At 49.6% G+C, this 18126-nt stretch overlaps 1 protein-coding gene across 2 annotated transcripts in view; it reads right to left on the reverse strand.

Annotated features, from left to right (window-relative positions):
• The window catches only part of LOC119433876 (inactive pancreatic lipase-related protein 1), a 96335-nt gene that overhangs the window by 27249 nt on the left and 50960 nt on the right, over positions 1–18126 (reverse strand). For both annotated transcript variants that reach the window (XM_037701158.2, XM_037701157.2), the window contains exon 3: positions 4927–5073. In XM_037701158.2, coding sequence (XP_037557086.1) covers positions 4927–5073 — 147 coding nt within the window. The remainder of the gene's footprint in view (positions 1–4926; positions 5074–18126) is intronic.

Raw genomic sequence — 18126 nt, forward strand, 5'->3', positions numbered from 1 at the left:
ACGGGCGTACTGGTGGTTTTGTCGATTGATTATTCACGACTTGTTTAAACCAGCTCACCTTAAAAAGCACCGACACTCGCGAACTGCGCGCACAAATCAATGCGCGCATGCAGTCAGCGCTTTATCTCCGTCCTTACTTAATCACTGTGCCTGCGTTAGTTCAAGTCTGCTGCTGCTGCTGCTTTAATACATATTTCCAGAATACTGCTCTACCGGTTAGCAGGAAAGCCGCGCCGCGCATCTGCCCACGCCACAAGGCGTTTCAGTGAACACTTTGAAAAAAAAAATTTAAAAAAAAAACGTTGCCTGCGACAAATAGCACAATTCTAATTCATGTGCTGTCCTACTTGAAGAGGCGGACATTACTTGCATAAAAAAATTGAAATACATAATTGACTATAACTGAAAAAAAAAAATTCAGAGCCCTTCCCCTGTCCAGAAAAGGGGAGTAAGCGAAGCTTGTGGCAGGACGACGCTGTCGCAGGCGTTCTGCTTCGTTTGTCCTAAACTCAGGGTCGGCGGCTCTTCGCTGACGTTTCGCCTATAGGCTTCGGAAGCCCTCACGCTGGAATCGGACGACAAGCTTCGCTTATACCCCCATTGTCTTGACAGGGTGGTAATTTTGTCTCTTTGAGTCCCACGTGTGACAAGGGTAATTCAAGGGCGCGTTACAAGTCCCCGAGACCACAGGGGCATGTGCCATCGAGCTTGGACCCTTTCTGCACTATCACCAGGATCGGCCCACTTTTCAGCGTGACACCACCACCACCATCTGGCAGAAAGAATATTGCGCTGCAGCATGCACAAATCAGATCCTCCGACAAAACATATTGTCTGGACTCCTAGTCACCAGGGTCTAGACGGAAATGAGGCCGCGAATGTGGCTGCCCGAGCACTCAATTCCCGGGTACCTCCCGCAGGCTCCATGGATCAGGATGAGGGCCAACTCCTCACCAGATTTAGAGAAATTTTAGATTACTATAAAGATAGTCATCGCCGATATACTATGCCCGCTAAGGGGCTCGGACGGGCGAACGAACGCGTGCTCCTGAGACTTTTCACAAACACGATGGTATGCCCGGCTATTATGAAACATTTTGACCCCATGGTCACTGGCAGGTACCAGCACTGTGGCGAGGTAGCAGATACCTACCACATGATATGGGCCTGCCAGCAAGATTCAGCCTTTACCCCCAACCCCAACCCTACACGAGGTGACTGGGAGGCGGCCCTGCTTGGCTGCTCAGACCTTCAAGCCCAAAGGGCCTTGGTCCAGAGAGATAGGACGGCGGCTTCGACCAGTGGGGTCCCGGACTAGGGACACCACCTAGTATGTAGGTTCCCACTAGGGGGCCCACACCTCTCTTTATTGTGCAATAAAAGCTTCTCACCACCACCACCCAACACCCACCACCCACCACCACCACCACCACCGCCGACACTTGTCAGCCTATAAAGCTTCGCTTAAAAGTCACTAATTAAGTTTTTAACTAATTACCGTATGGCCCATAATGCAATTTACAAATTCTAGCGTTGGAGCTCGCAAAGCGGATCCACTCGGAATGAATTCTCAGGATGACACCAGTTTCGAGACAATTATTCCCGAACTTTGCGGAGAAATGCATTGGAGTCCCAGTTACTTCCTTAACAAAACGTCGTTTCATGCATTGACGCACAAAAGTAACTGAAACGCCAGTGCATTTCTCCGCAAAGTTCGGGAATTATCTCGTAATTGGTGTCATCCTGAGAATTCGTTCCAATTGGATCCACCTTATGAGCTCCAAGCCTAGAATTTGTAAATTGCAATATGGGCCATACGGTAATTAGCTCAAAACTTAATTAGTGACTTTTTGTCAATTAGTCGATTATGCATTTCAATTTCTTGTGCAAGTAATGTCCCCCTCTTCGAGTAGACCAGCTCATGAACTAGAATTGTGCTATTTGCCACAGGCAACCTTACAATTTTTTTTTCAAAGTGTTAACTGAAAAACCCTGTATATAATGCGTAAGGCTGGCAGCTGGCGGAGACGGTGATGAATGTAACGTAGGTTTGCACCGGTAAGCTAAAACTCACTACACAGTGAGCGGAGAACGAAGTGAGCGGAGAGGAGCAAACCTGCATTCTCTTGGTCTACAGTCACCTTGCTTATCCCTCTTGCCAGCGTTAGTTATACATGACGTGTTCATAGACGTTATTAACTCTTGTGACATGTTTAACCCGGCGCACGTTAAAAGGAGACGTTCGGGCTGACCAACTGCCTGCACGCCTCGGCAAGGTTGCAGATCCGCCTGCAGCCAACACCCTCCCCCTCCACGTATATGAGGGACTCGCTACTTCTGTCGGATTTACCGCAGCATATGCGCTCCGTACACAACCGTTTTTAGACGCCCGAGGTGACGCACATGCTCGGTTTGATAGAGAAAACTGCCACGAACAAGAACGAAGCAAAGACAATGAATAATAGAGAGGGAACACCGTGACGCATCACAAGTGAGCGAGGAGCGCGCTATCTTGGCGCCAATTCGTCGACGCGCGGCTGAGAAACAACAGAGGCGCGGCCTTCTCGACGGCGGGCAGCTTGAAAGGATGCGAACCGAAGGCAAACATTGCAACATCGAAGGCTGGGCCAGCGAAAAAAAAAAAAAAAGACGCGCGGACTCCCTCTGCTATTGCACGCCACTTTGGAGCACCGAACGCCAGGGTGTTCGTCCTTCAAACTTGGGACTCTCTCGCACGGAGGACGGGGGGCCAGCCATGGCTTCGAGATGGCGATGGAAGCTGTAGTACAGCGCAGCATACTGCGCGCGCGGTGATTTTTTTTCGAGCTCACCTCCTCGAGGACCTTGGAAGTGTGTATACGCGGTCGCGAACGCCGCGCCGGTGCGCGTGTTTGCACTCCCGAGAAGCCTGTACATAGATTGACAGATGAAAAGAGAAATGGGCGAATTAAGAGCTGTTCGAAAGTGGCCAGACTGGGCTACTTGGCTGTTATATACCGTTTTTATTTATCTAGTTTTTTTTCCTCGGTCGCGTACAGCTCGACCTCTCATGGTCATTGTCAAGGGTCCGCGGCCTGCCGTGTTGGAAGAGAAATGTGCGATCCGGGCGTGCACAACTCTGTGGTGTCCTCGGCTGCTACGCTGAACTCCGCAAAATATGTGACATCAGCTGTATATCTGCGGCAAAAGTAGGGACAGATGGGCGAGTTGGTGTGGTAACATAGTTATAAATAAAGCAGCGCCCGGGACGCAGACAGAGAAGATGAACCACAGGACGGTGCGCTGGACCTGTGCACCTTCCTGTTGTTTCTTCATCCCAGGCGCTGCTTTATTTATTACTATATCTGTGGCGTTTATCTAATCGCAGTCTATCGGGCGTACGCTGCGGGCCAATCTGATCGGGGTAGGAGATCGTTTAGAAAATGGTGTGACCGAAATTGCGCACCGCTGAATCCTGGGCTTCTTCGTCAACAACAAGAGTTGCCGAGTGCGAGTCACCGAAGCAAAGCGGCCACAGACGCCTATAGCATATCTGCTATCCGCGGCTGGCGGCTGTCACGTAAAATGCAGCGCACTTTTCGTTATGCGCTTAGATACTTCTGCTGGTCCATCGAAACGATCGCGGGCCTCCTTTTCGAGTTCCCTCGTTTCGACCCGCAATGAGCAGCGTTCTCAGCCACACTGTAGACCAGCTTGACAAGCGCCCTTCTACGGAAAGTAAAATTCTTGTACACTGGCCTATACACGGACATCAGCGCGAGCCGCTATAAAAGGCGCGGCTGCCTTACTTAAGAGGTACCGAACTGTGTGACGAGTTGTGACCGTGCACTGTGCGACGTTTAATGCAGTGCTGGAACGTTGACGCTGTGCCTTTATGTGACGCCTTCGCGTACGGTGCGATAGCGCCCACAGAGACCAGTTCTGTATTGGTTTTTCTTCATTGTCTGTCACCCTTTGCACCCGTTTCTCCCTACCCCTGTATACACAGTAGCCAACCTGAGGGATCCTCTGGGTAACCTCCCTGTCTTTGCTTATGCCTATCCATATCTATCTCTCTGGACACAAGCAGACCGGTTGACGATTTTATGTGAGTTAGGTACATTCGCTTCGATGCACACCTGGGTTATGCTCGGGGCCGCAGTGGCGCGCTTAGGATTGAGATTGATTATTTGACAAATGCACCTATTCTAGAGAAAAGAATTAGCGCAGCAAACAAAGACGAACGAAGGGACGACACGACAAGTCCGTGTCTATACCTTAGTCAGTCTTAGTCATGGTGGTCCTAGTGTATGTCAGGCTGCGTATTTCCTTGAGTCTTTTGAACCAAATAGTCCAAAAACCAGTCTGGATAATGCACCTGGTACATCTGTGTACCAACGTTTTTGCATGGAACTTCCATCTGAATCCGCCCGATCGAGTGTGCCTGGAAACCATCCTGCCGGAAAGAGTGGTCTACAGGAGAGTAAATTCTCAGAGCTGTCACATAGGAACTGATCAGGCAGACAGTTATATACAGCAAATCAGTTCAGCGGAAGCCCGCGAGGTGAAGGAAAGTTCATAAAAGAGAAATATGTCACGCAATCGCGACTGTACCACGAAGCTGCAAAGAAAACCCAATACGGATTTCTTGGAAAATAGAGCTCCGCAGTTGAAGACATATTCGTCTCGTCCGGGAGAACTGCTTTTCGGGGTGGTCGTTCTACCATGTGAACTAACTAGGAGGATAGCAGATTGCCAGAGCGATCGAGGCCGAATTTATAGACAACTCAACGTACACAGGGAGGCTGAAAGTTACGGTATGTAGTACACGTCTGCCCATCGGCAATACGTTTCGTAAGGACCTTCATGATTTCTTCAAATGCCCACCGTAGGGCAGCTTGTCTTAGCAAAAAAGAAAGAAAGAAATGGTATGACGCGCGTTCTAACCTGGATGTGCATGATCATGTCGGCGATCAGGGCGCCCACCATCCGTGCGTTGGCCACCGCCTGGGTGTACGGGGGCTGAGCCGCCTGTGACCAGTCGACCACGATCACGTTGTAGTTGTCCTTGGTCAGCAGCTCCGTCGACATGTCCTGCGGATTGAGGAAGATATGACAGCGTCAACATAAATTACATTATACTGAACGTTGTGGGAATGCGCGACTCTCACGCGTCCCCTGATGTTGTTTTCCCCGCATGTCTCCTGTAGTCCGGCTTCTCTGCGTGGCTACCGGCGGTGGTTGCGGCGCGTTGCGAGAGATGGCGCTAGTGTCGCGATGCTAACGCCACCGAAACGCCGGGGTCACTTGGGAGAAAAAGGTCGGAGGCGCTCTCTTTTTGGCTGGGGATCGGCAACCAACACGCACGAACGCTTCGCGCGTGCGCCGGCCCGCTTCGCGCGACCGTCGCGCGAGGCTTAGAGCAGGACACCGGTATGGACGAACACGGATCGTTCGAGCGCGCCATCGTTAGCGTGACTGTACACGTGAACGACTAGGCGATGGTGTCATAGCATGGGGCGAACATATTCGCTCGCTATCGGGTCGCGGTGAGTCGGACTTCCTTGATTTGTCGCGCGCCCGTGTGAATGTTCTATTGGTAGCAATTCGGCTTGTATGTATTAGTGTATGAAAGGTGCAATAAATGCCCTTTTGATTGTCTGCACAACTGCGTTGTTGTTCCTTTGTCCCAAGAGCACATGTGAGACGCCACATCTGGCTGCCCAACGTGGACCTCTTGGGGCATCGGACGATAATTTTAACAGTTTTGCTCGGTTCGAGATGTTTCAACCGAAGCGTAGTCCTAGCGTGGATTTTGATCGCTAGTGTCGGCGGTGTGCTTTCTTGAGTGAGGCGACGGTTGCTGTAGCGTGTTTGAACTTTTCAACATGCTAAGCCTTTTCGCGAGTGTTTTGAAGTACACTCGTCGGTACGAGAGCCACGTGGTCTGCATCCTGGGAGAGCGAGGCCTAGCGCCCGCGGAGCATTGGCAAGCCTGAAGCGAGTGAGTACGGAAGCCTCGTGGGTGGTCCGAATTTCTTATGTAAATAGCTTCTTCTATATCTTTGACTTCGGAAGTCGAGGCTCAGGGAGCCGGGTGGCCGCGGGCCACGGGTGCCGCTACGGGCTGACTGGTATTGCGGCCTGGCACCGGGCGCTCCGACACCGTCTGGGACGGTGGGCGCCGTCAACTCGGATGCTGTGTGCACCGAGCGGAGTAGGACCACCTCACAGAGCTAACGTCTCTTCGCGGCTGCCTGTTCTTGTGCCCATTTTGGGTGTTGTTTTTTTTTTGGATGCCGGTTGTTGTCAAAGTAGCGACGCATTAGGCCTAAGGCTTAACAAAGCCGCCTGTCGCACGTTGAGGGACACAACCTGGTGGACCGTGGTGTTGAGGTGTCGCACATTGCTTCCCTCATTAGTTCGCCTAGCACGAATTGAAATTCTCGTTCGACTCAAGAAAGTAAGCTTTGTTCACGTGAACTTAGCATCTGCTATGCCGCCCGAAATTTTGCTAGCCGAATTGAACATCGTACCACGTGGGCGATGCGTATGCCGAATTCCTCTCCCTTGCACTACTTTAGTGTTTGTCGAGTGCGTTGAGTGTACGCAGCGTGAGCGGAGTCACTCCTGGTTTGCTGTCACCTGCACATCGTCAGCGCTGCTGCCCCGGACTACAATCGAGCTACCCCAGGCTTTGGAGATGCCTGTGGTCAACGTCGGCGCAGCGACTTCGGCGGCCGCCAATGTCCGGCTCGCAACCCTCGGCGGCTGGGAAAAGAGCCGGCAGTCACCAACGGCTACTGCGGCTCTAGTCAGCAGGGCGCGAGCGACGCTTGCTCGTGCCGACTTCTGCGTCGCCGTTTCCGGAGTCCTGGGCTGGAGTCGTGCCATCGAATCTGCAGACGTGGTGCTGTGACCAACGGATGCCAGCGGTGAACCCCAGAGTCAATGTCGGCTCGCACGTTGTGGATAATGCGTGGACATTTACTCGGCGGCGCCACTGTCGCATGTACTAACTTTTGTTCGCGACGCGCGCGTTGATAGCCCTTGTGACATGTTTCGCCGGCGTATGTGTAGTGATTTAAGGTTGGGGGGATGTGGGAATGCGCGACTCTCACGCGTCCCCTGATGTTGTTTTCCCCGCATGTCTCCTGTAGTCCGGCTTCTCTGCGTGGCTACCGGCGGTGGTTGCGGCGCGTTGCGAGAGATGGCGCTAGTGTCGCGATGCTAACGCCACCGAAACGCCGGGGTCAATTGGGAGAAAAAGGTCGAGGGCTCTGTTTTTGGCTGGAGATCGGCGACCAACACGCACGAACGCTTCGCGCGTGCGCCGGCCCGCTTCGCGCGACCGTCGCGCGAGGCTTAGAGCAGGACACCGGTATGGACGAACACGGATCGTTCGAGCGCGCCATCGTTAGCGTGACTGTACACGTGAACGACTAGGCGATGGTGTCATAGCATGGGGCGAACATATTCGCTCGCTATCGGGTCGCGGTGAGTCGGACTTCCTTGATTTGTCGCGCGCCCGTGTGAATGTTCTATTGGTAGCAATTTGGCTGGTATGTATTAGTGTATGAAAGGTGCAATAAATGCCCTTTTGATTGTCTGCACTACTGCGTTGTTGTTCCTTTGTCCCAAGAGCACATGTGAGACCCCACAACGTCAAATAGACACACTGTACTAAACACATATATACTGGTTAGGTATTTTGTTCAAAGTTCTGTAAACATTTCTCTTGAGAAAAAAAATGTTCCAACTGCACGCTTTGGCCTTCGCGCCCAAAAAGCTATGCAGATGGCGTCATGCCACGTCGCGGATTTAATTATATTTAAGTGCGTTTTGGCAGCTGTGCGGTAAAAGTTGCCACAAGTTGCCAGGTTTAGAGTTGTTTCGCGCGTACTTCCAAACCCCTCCAGCCTAATCTTGCTTTATTCATGAACGTTTGCGTAGCCCGGCCCAGACTTCGTGCAAATCTGTGACGTCAATGAGGTGTTGGTGCGGAGAATTTTCATGTGGGCTTCGGCATCCATATGGCCCGGTATAAGATAAAGTTTCCTTTCGCTTGGTTATATTTCCTTCTCGTCATCCACCGCCCACTGGCGGCCGATCTTGACGCTACTTTGGGCGGAACCAACACCACCTATAGATAGCACAAGGCCTGTCCACTCCGATCCATGACGTCATAGTACCTGGCCCGACTGCCATAGAATCTAACGAGGATGCTCCCGAGTAAGCAGCGGTGATGATTTCGACGTCACCACTTTCGTCACTGCAGGCTTTGCAATGGAAATTTCGGGCCTAGTAGCATGACGTCATGGACCGGAGTGGACAGGCATTGTGCTATCTAGACGGTGTTGGAGGAGCGCCGCCAAAAAAAGGAGAAGCGCAAAAGGAATAGCATTGGAATATAATCGTTACATTACCCCTGCACGTCTTCCGGCTTTGCGTCAATTCTGGCTTGCAAATAATCAATTTCTGGCTACCAATCTAGTTTAATCCTTTCATTGCCACTGGCATAGCGGTACGTTTCTGTCCCACCATGCCACTGACGTACCCGTACGTCCTACACCCTTTAGTGAGGACCATATACTAAGAATGTATTTGCCATTATCCGTGTCATCTCCCCCTTATGAATAACCGAAAATAAACCGTTGTGATCGTTATATAATGTCCGTGGAAAAAAAAACCTGACAGTGGGGATACGTCCCCTCCAAAGAAACCCGACACTCAAAGAGTGATCAGAAAGTCTGTATTTGACGTCCCCAAAACTTCACCACGCTTCCTCCGTAACTATGCTATAGGACATGTGACGTTTCGTTGACGTCACAGGCATACCTGTATACCTGTGACGTCAACGAAACGTTGTTCGGCCTCCTTTGAGAATAAATTTACGACGAAGACAGTGCAAAGAAACCATGACCTCCTCCTCCCGTTTATTAGTTGTAGTCCTCACCTACGTTAAACGTGTACACATCAGTTTATGACTTTCAAGTGGCTCCAACCAAAATAATGTCATATACAGTTCTGATGCTTTGCATTTCTCGTTGTTACGGCGGTCCTATAGCGTAGCCACTGACAACGCCCTTCCTTTGATAACCACACATTTTTTTCTTCTCCGTGCTGTAGCATAAGCCAATAAGACACGACAAACGGTTAACAGGACTAACGTATAGTTGAGACCCTGGCCTCGAGCGTCATGCGAGGCTAGTAAATCGCAGCTTCTGCTTAAAGCAGGTAACTCGACTGCGCTGCCACCTTTGAGTACGTAGCTATATCTGCCACGTGTGCCCGCACGTTTGCTTTTTGCCGGTATCGTTAATTCTACTAAATTTTGATGTCTCGTTTACCCACTATACAACGATTCTCCGACGTTTCTAAAAGTTTTTTATGCGAGCTAGCTAGTCGTGAAATTGAAGTATCTATAGAAAGTTTTTTAATGTAATTGCTGATTTGATTGATTGATTGATTGATTGATTGATTGATTGACGGAGTATAATGCCGCAAGGCAACACTGAAGCTGTACATCAGACGTCCGTGTGGTGGAGGGCTCCCGGTCAATTCCGACCACATGGCGTTCTTTTAACGTGCGCACAAAGCACAGTACAAGCGCGAATTCATTCCGCCTCCATTGAAATGCTCTCGCCGCAGTCTGGAGTCGAGCCTACGACCTCGTGGTGAGCAGCAGGACGCTGTAGACACTGAGTCACCGTGCATGGCGGGTCACGGTTGTAACGCAGGTAGACCCCTCCGCTACAGTCTGTACTCGAGGGAGCGATCACGCAGGATCTGCTCCATACTGCTCTGTATACCGGTGAGGAACCGAAAGAAGTTTAAGCCAGCGAATGATTGAAATGTTGGCGAGTTGGTGCGGATTCATAGCTGTGCCAAATACGCTGTGTATTAAAGAGGGAGCTTTAGCTCGGGGCCGACTGCAATTTCCCTTTTGAAATACACGTAAAACCCTGAAACGCTTTTGTGGAGCGTCACTTGGAGCGCTACAAGTGACTTTTGGCTGTTCCCTATACTCTGAAAATGTGCCTCGAGGGGACTCGTTTTGCAACCGTGGAGGATATCAAAGTGAATGCGACCGCTAAGCTCCGACAGATTCCGAAAGAATCCTCCTACCGCTTCTTCCAACAATGGCAGGAGCGATGGAGCAAGTGCGTGTACGCGCAAGGGTCCTACTTCGAAGATGATTAGGTAAGCATTGCCATAGGTCGTAACATTAGCACGCTGAACCACCATTCCGCGAACTTTTTGACTGCCCTTCGTATGTGCTTCGCAGAAGCTTCAAAGTTTATCAAGACAGCAGGAAGCGAAGCAGCATAGCTGGCATGACAGGAACTTCAAGAAGCACTCGGGGTACATTAGGAAACGTGAAACGTATAGCGATATAGCGGATGGGCAGATTACGCGCACTTTGACTTTGTGTAAAAGCCGCGCTAAGACGGTCGGTTGTCACGCGACGCATCAGCTCGGATGTACGACATTGCACAATTAGTAAAGACCCAGCTTCAGAGCGACTGCCTTCACCGGTACGTGTCTATTTAGCATGCCAAACCTCGTTCTTTGCAAAAACTCTAGCTCTTTCTTTTTTTACTTGCCTTGAAATAAGACAGTTTCAGCACGTTTTCCACGCCTCTGCATCTGGTATCCATGCGGAAACGGTTGGGCATTGTGCCAATAGCGCCACGCGTATTTAGAATGAAAGCTAATTAAGAACGCAAAAAGTGTTTCTAAAGGCGTGCCACAGGCCTATTTCTGTGGCGTGCTTCGCTGCCTCCAAAAGATAAAACTTGATCATTTTCTTTTCCTTCTATCTCTCTGTAAAAAAAAAAAAAATGTCCTTTTACCTGCGCTAACATCACTGATCATTTAGCGCGTCGCAATGATCAGTGATGAGCGCTTAGGTGTTGCGGTTGAGATCGTGCTCAACGTTGTCACTTGATCAATGGCCGTTGCCTGTGCCAATGACATTCGCGCCGCAAAGAAGTTGCCCTCGCAACACTTTAATTACAGTCGCTTTCGTGAGCAACGTTTACCCGTACGCCTTGGGGCAGACTAAAGCAAGTGTATGAACTTATTACTGGACATAGCTGAGGAATACAGCTGAAGCATTTCGATCTTGTTGCATATCGAGCACCGTACACCAAATGATACCAGCACCTCGTAAGATCACATTCTTGTGCAATTGCGTCAGTCTGAAGCTGTGTGCTCGACTATCTCATTGGTTAGAGGTACACATATGATAAATATCATAGGCCTTTTGACTCAGTGCTACTTCCCCGGCGAGCCTTTCCCCTTAGAGCAACCTCTTCGCGGACATTCGGGAGATGCGTATCGTGCCTTTCGATTCCTGTTTCTTCTTTTAATCGGTAAAACAGAAAGTGTGCGCTATGTAACGCCAAGTAGATGCCCATCGCTCTAAGACACGTTCTTGGCACTTTCGGCGATGTACTTTCCGGTCGCGTTCGCTTCCTTTTGGCTCGCCTTTCTTAGCCGTTTATGCCCATCCCCTTCGTGACACGATTGTTGCGAAGTCAGCGAGCTCGCGGCAGCTTCTCTCGTATGCATGTTTCGCCCATTTTCCCCGGGCCGTAATTTTCCTTTCAGGCCGTCACGCGTGTGAATCGTGTCAGTGTCGTGTCGTCTGCTAGCGCTCCCGTCGTCTGCTGGCGGTCCCAAGTCGCAGACGACGTCACGGGCCGCTGCCGCACCACGACGCCGCTAGGGGCAGCGAGCCTTTTTTTTTTTTTTTTTTTTTTGAGAAAGTAACTAAGCGCAAGTGGGCGCACGCAAGGGCGCGCCAGGAAAGCTCTTTCGGAGCGTCCCGCGAAGAAAGTGCACGCTTGGCACGTTCCCCCCGCGTTTCTCTTTCGAAACGAAACAACAGGACTCGCCGGGTAATTACTCGCCTGCGCGCGCCGCCGAGTTAAGCGCCGCATTTGTTTGGCTCGCGAGACCGCGAAATTCCGTCCCGGAGTGAACGGCGCGGAGGCACGCTCTTGGGCGGTGCTACAAGTAACGCACGCTTGCGTAAGCGCAGTGCAATGCTGCTTGTGTGTACATGGGGATTTCTTGAGAACCGCATAGGGCTTTCGCAAGGAAGCGTGCAATGTTGCGCCCTTGCTGTTCCTTTGTTCCGAAGGCATACAGTTTGCAGCGCGACACATGAACGATAGAAGGATCCGAAGGTTCTCCCATCCTTTCTCTAAACTTCTTCAAATGTGCAGCGGCTGGCAGTCAGTTTATTTGGTTAAATGAGGAAAAGACTTTGTCATGCCAGTAGAAGAAGAAACGGCTTTGTAAGCCAGCTGAAATTGTTATGCCGGAACTTATCAGCGACAAGAATAGATACTATAGACGTCTGAAGTTTATATTGTAGCATCGACTCACACACACTTGGGCGTGGCCCTGCAGGTGATTTTTGAAGTACAAAAACCGTTCAGCCAACTTAAACCGCAATGATCGTAAATTGTGTAAGCATGACCATTTTTAATGTTGGACAGTCGTGTCCGGGAAGATATAATCAATCAAAAGAAAACTGTGATGTGGCTGATCAGATTAAGAAGGCTTCAGAAACCCTGGTCCTGGTTTGTAGTTTGCATTCTTTATTGCTCTTCGTTAGGCACATTGCCAAGTCAGAACATTACTAATGACCACATCGATATGATATTATAGGTGGTATGATATATGGGCTAGAATAACGCACGTACGTACGTACGTCATCATTTCATCATCATAATCTTTATTTACCGTATTTCCGATTTGTGCAGTCGGAAGGTGTGCGCGTATTTACATCGTGAAGCAACACAGTGCAAAACAGAAACGCTGTACCTGCTAGAAAGCGTATGAAGACGGTGCACGTTTTGTAGGAGCCTAAAAAAAAAAATCCAGTGCAAGTAGTTTGAGCACGTCGACATGTGTTCTAGCAACCTTCGCGTATAGAAAGCATAGCCGCATAGCTTTGCTCAGGTCGGGACCACAGCAGTTAATTACGCGACTAAGCGTCTGATATTATGTAGACGCATACGTACTTGTTTCTGCTTCTTAAGTTAGGCGGCCATGCTAAGCACTAGATTGCGACAACACTTGTAGACATGATAGACTGCCGTTATTGTCGTTATTGTCGGCTGCCGTTATTGTCGCATGCTCAGGATGTGAGTGAGTGAGTGAGTGAGTGAGTGAGTGAGTGAGTGAGTGAGTGAGTGAGTGAGGAGGGAGGGAGAGAGTGAGGGAGGGAGGGAGGGAGGGAGGGAGTTCTTGCAGGCGGGTCTAGCTTTGCGTGCGTTGTAAGCGTCTCTTTCATGGCCCGACGCGCATATCTGCGCCACATCAACCGGTCTTATCGAGCGTCGTTCTGTCTCACTAAATGTCGCCGCAGCATTCCAGAAATGAGCGGTACGTTTGTCATTGTACGGTTCTTGCAGCAATGGCGTCATGCCGTGTTGCAACACTGTATACAGCCTTCTATTGCCACGAATGGAGCTCGGAGCGATCAACGAATGGCGATAGCATCTCCTGAGACAGCGTTCGACGACCATTAAAACTTGACGTGCGAGACTTTTTGACAAGAAAGCTCCGTGGGCACCATACACCATATCAAGCTCTGGTGACACGAGAAATGCAGCCGTATGCTAGCAACTGCACTTACGATTTCCGCTTAAGTAGGCTTGGTTGGCGGATCGATGCGAGGAATTACGTGCCGATTGCCGCTGGGAGTTTTTTTCTGAATCTGTTCCCGCTATCATTTCCAATCAGCTCAGCCAGCTTATAGCTGAAGGGTGTACCGGACGCACGGCTGGCATTTACGCGGACGTGGCAGTAATTTCAGTCGCAATTATGTCGGAAAGATGACACATGGCGAGAGACCGCACCGGGAAGCCGTGGCCGGAAAATTGCCTCTCAATTAACCATCTCGCAGGTTTTGTGAAAGAGCCTAAGGTGCCAAGAGCTCGCGGCAACCTCACGCTCGAAGCCAGCACTACAGATAACCAATTTGTCGAACTTGGGATAACGTAATGTAGCAAAGGGATCGAAGAATATTTTCGTTGTATCATTTTCAGCTGCAGAAGATCATGTTACGCAACCGGCAGGGGCAACGAATGGCAGATGATTAACAAACTTGTTCCGAGTCATTCACATGCATGTTTCGCGTGTGAGCTGTTCTTTCTTTCTTTCTTTCTTTCTTTCTTTCTTTCTTTCTTTCTTTCTTTCTTTCTTTCTTTCTTTCTTTCTTTCTTTCTTTCTTTCTTTCTTTCTTTTAACAACGTCCCTGCTAAAACTACGCGTGTTAATACACCTGTATATGCAGATATGGCTTATGGACTCTACCAGCAACAACTTATAAACTACCATGAAACTCTCACCTAAACTCCGACATTAACCTTGGACTCCGTTGACGCGAGGCAACTCTCCTACGTGGACTGTGACTATAGGAGCGGCACTCTCGAGAGCCTAGTTTGCCTTCATAACAATGACTGATAGCGGTGCTTGCGCTGTCTACAGTCGCGACGAGACCATTGATCACCTTTATTGCGACTGTCCTCAATTTGACGCGCAAGAGACAATCGCCCTCCTGTCGCATTAGCACGATTGAACGAGCGACCGGCCATTGTCTGCTCAGAAGATACCGGAGCATACCCAGCTCGACGTTCGTCGGCGCGCAAGGCCGGAAAGGCGCTATGTGTAAAGGTCCTTTGGCTTCTGTGATCGGGATTTGACTAATTGTGTTCCTCTCGCCCCCCCCCCCTCCCCCCCTCCCCCTTCCCATCCCCCCCACTAAGAAGTGCCAGCACTTCGGCGATGACAAATATGGGCGTGCAGTGACCCTGTCTTCTCTCTCTTTTTGATAACCTCTTTTTTATTCGCCACCATTTACTAACGTCCCGAGCTGGGAAATTTTTTTTTTACATTTGATTTACACATTACATTCATCCTAAATGTCCGACAGGTTGTTCAGAACAAAGAGGCTTTGTCTTAAGACAGATATGGCACTTCTGAACATTATTGCTTGGACGAGCGGTGAGGGAAGAAATGTAAATTACAAAATGTTATGCAGGAGCGCCCGTACTCGACTTCAGACACTGAGATGAGCCGGCCAGTGGTGTGGGGTTCATTCCTTGTGGTTGAAAGCGATGTGAAGGTGCCGCCAAGTGTGGAAACGTTGTTCCACTGTTGTGGAAACGTTGTGGAAACGTTGTTTCACTGTTGTGGAAACGTTGTGGAAACGTTGTTTCACTGTTGTGGCGGGGCGTTTGCTAAACACTTTTTCTTTAATAGAGAGTTTTGGATTAGGGGACGCAAGACGCTTGCGTCCCCGAATCCAAAACTCTCTAATATCCAGCGTGGCTGACGCGAGGACATGGCCCACGCGTTGCTGGAGTACAGCGCCCTTATGCCCAGCAGAGGCAACAGCTACGCCTCCAAATTGGGGCTCTGCGCAATCATCCATTGTCACTCGGGACGATGCTTGGACTTAGTGGTCTTGAAAGGGAGAGCTTTTCAATGCAGCGCAAGACTTTCTAAAGCGAAGTTTTCTTTGCCGTTTTTCGCTGGGTTTGGCATTCGTCGTCGTCGTTTCCTGGCCGGATATCTTTGTGTATATATATCAACTCGGACCGCTTGTTATCTGTTGGCTGCTGTCTTGCCGTGTAGACAACAACTTGTGCGGCTGGGTATGCGGCCGAACAGACGAACAACGTCGGCACTGGGTATGTTCAATATGGCTGTGAGCGACAGGGTATGCATGCGCTCATTCTTGGCCGATCTCCCAGTGGATGTGCTGCGGCGACATAAGGGGAACGAAACCTTAAATGTATTTAGATATATGCGTCTCACTATAGATACGCCTATCATCAACATTCTTATACTCGACAAGCCGCAAACATTGCCTCCGTCTTCGTCATGCAGACAGCTAACAGCTATGGGCTATTCGAAGCTGGGGTCGTGTCGTCCGCTATACCGTTGCAACCTCGCTAACTCAAACAAGCTTTGCGTCGTTTAGTATTGCGTTTTGGTTCTGCGTGTCTCTTAGCACGCGGACACGTGCTCAACATTCTAAGGAATATTTTAGGCGGTGACTCGCGTTCGTGTTTAATGTCTCGTCTTTTCTTTTTTCTTCGCTTTTCTTAGTGTTCGCTAGCGATAAATTGTCGTTTCATTATATATTTTTTTCTTTTACTCAATTCATTTAGTAAACAAAACTTAAACAGCCAAAGACTTGCTGCTTCCAACCTCAACAGTCAAGCCCCATTAACCCTATACCTGAGGAAGTGCGGTTTGGACGGGTAGGACTCGTCTTTTGGCCGGCAAAAACTGGTTATAACGAGTACAATTCGTGGGTGGGAGTTGAAGGGTTAAGCAAGTGCGGCGTCGGCCGGGTCACAGGAGCACTGATGTGGCGTCCTCAATGGCGTTAACCGCCCCCCCTCTCCCCCGCGTATCTCAGATGTAACAATTACATCCACTTTGCATGCGCACCGCTGCGTTTCCTTTAGGTAAGGCTCGCTTGCGTTCGGTTGCGAATTGCCCAGTTCACTACGGAATCACGCAATGGAACAACGAATGGTATACCTAGCTATCCTTAGTGTCTTGAAGCCACATGAAGTCACATCGTCTTGAAGCCACATGATTTCTTTATTGATCGATGCTCTAAATTTTCTATGCCCTAATTCTCTTCCGGGTTCGGCGCGTGTCTGCTCGGTCGGCTTCTTGTCCAGTAAGGTGGGCTAGTCCCTGCCATGGCGCGATGAAAAAATGGACCGATCCTGGATACAGCGGAACCCGTGTTCGCGTGGGTCACGTGGTGGGCGGGGTCTACGCGCTTCTATCCGTCTTGCCGGACAGGCACGAATGGCTATGCTGCAAGACGTGTCGCAGAAGATGAACGATTGTGCAGAATTTAAATAACCGCTTCACGAAAGATTCGCTTCACACGGATTCCACAAACAAGACCTCGCCAACCTCGCAAACTATAAACCTAAACACCGTTCGTCACTGGTTGTCAGTAAGAGAGAGAAAAACAAGGAAAGTTTGACAGTTGTGTTTGAGTTGGGCATCGAACCCATAACCTACTGCTTCCGAGACAGTTGCATATTCGACCAGGAGCGGTATTCTGTAAGTGTCCACCTAGTGGACGTGTCCACTTCATCTGCTGCTGAAGTGATGATTGGCTGGGGGCGCCTGTCTCCTTCTGACGCAATCCCCAGCCCAGCCAATCAGAACTTCAGCAACGGACGAAATGGACGTGTCCACTAGGTGGACACTTACAGCCTCCAAGTCATCGGCGCTATAGGATGTCTTTGAAGAAGCTGCTGCCGTTGTGAAAGGCGCAGAATGGGTTGCGAGCAGAGAATACGATGAAGTGAAGATTTGAGAGAGACTGCGGAGACTGACTGCCAAAGGAGCACTAAATGCTCCTGCTTAGGAGCGAAAAACGAAAACTCTGGAGGTGGTTAAATTTTCCACATTAGTGGACTCCTTGAGGGACCTCTAAATTTGTTTAAGTTAACTTTTTTTCTGCGCAGCATAGCATTCAGGGAGGCTTCAGAGCGACTTATACTCGCAGCAGCGACTATAGCAGAAAGAAACTTATTTTCTACTCGACGGCCTCGCTGAAAATCGTCTTATTTTTTGCGATGCGTTCAATTATTGTTGTTTTTTTTTCCTCATTTCATCTCATCTTTCTACAAACAACCGGTACTGTTCATTATAACTCTTCCTATTAGCAGTAGTTGATCTCGGTCAGTGATGTCCGACAACAAGGTTACTGTCGCGAATCTGCAACATATTCTTGGCGTCATCACCCTTCTAACTCTTATCTGACTTGCATGCTCTCTTTAGTAGCGCAGACCCTTTCCCCACGCTTATTTTGTCACTTTATTCAAATCGTTTCACACGAGTAAGTATATTTAGCTTCCAGTATATATACAGGATAACCGATTGGCCTTATTGGCAACCACTCTGCGTACACAGAGGCCTTATCTGTAGCTTTTACACTTTACTTCGTCTGCATCTCAAACGCCTCCTTCAGCTCATCACGTATACCAAATATTACTCGATCGGTATCTTCTCGCTTTCGACATTTCAATATATTTAACTGTAAATAAACTTCGTCGGTGCTTTATTTTAATTTAATTTTAG

The sequence above is a fragment of the Dermacentor silvarum genome, chromosome 11, assembly GCF_013339745.2.
Source record: "Dermacentor silvarum isolate Dsil-2018 chromosome 11, BIME_Dsil_1.4, whole genome shotgun sequence".
Taxonomy (NCBI): domain Eukaryota; kingdom Metazoa; phylum Arthropoda; class Arachnida; order Ixodida; family Ixodidae; genus Dermacentor; species Dermacentor silvarum.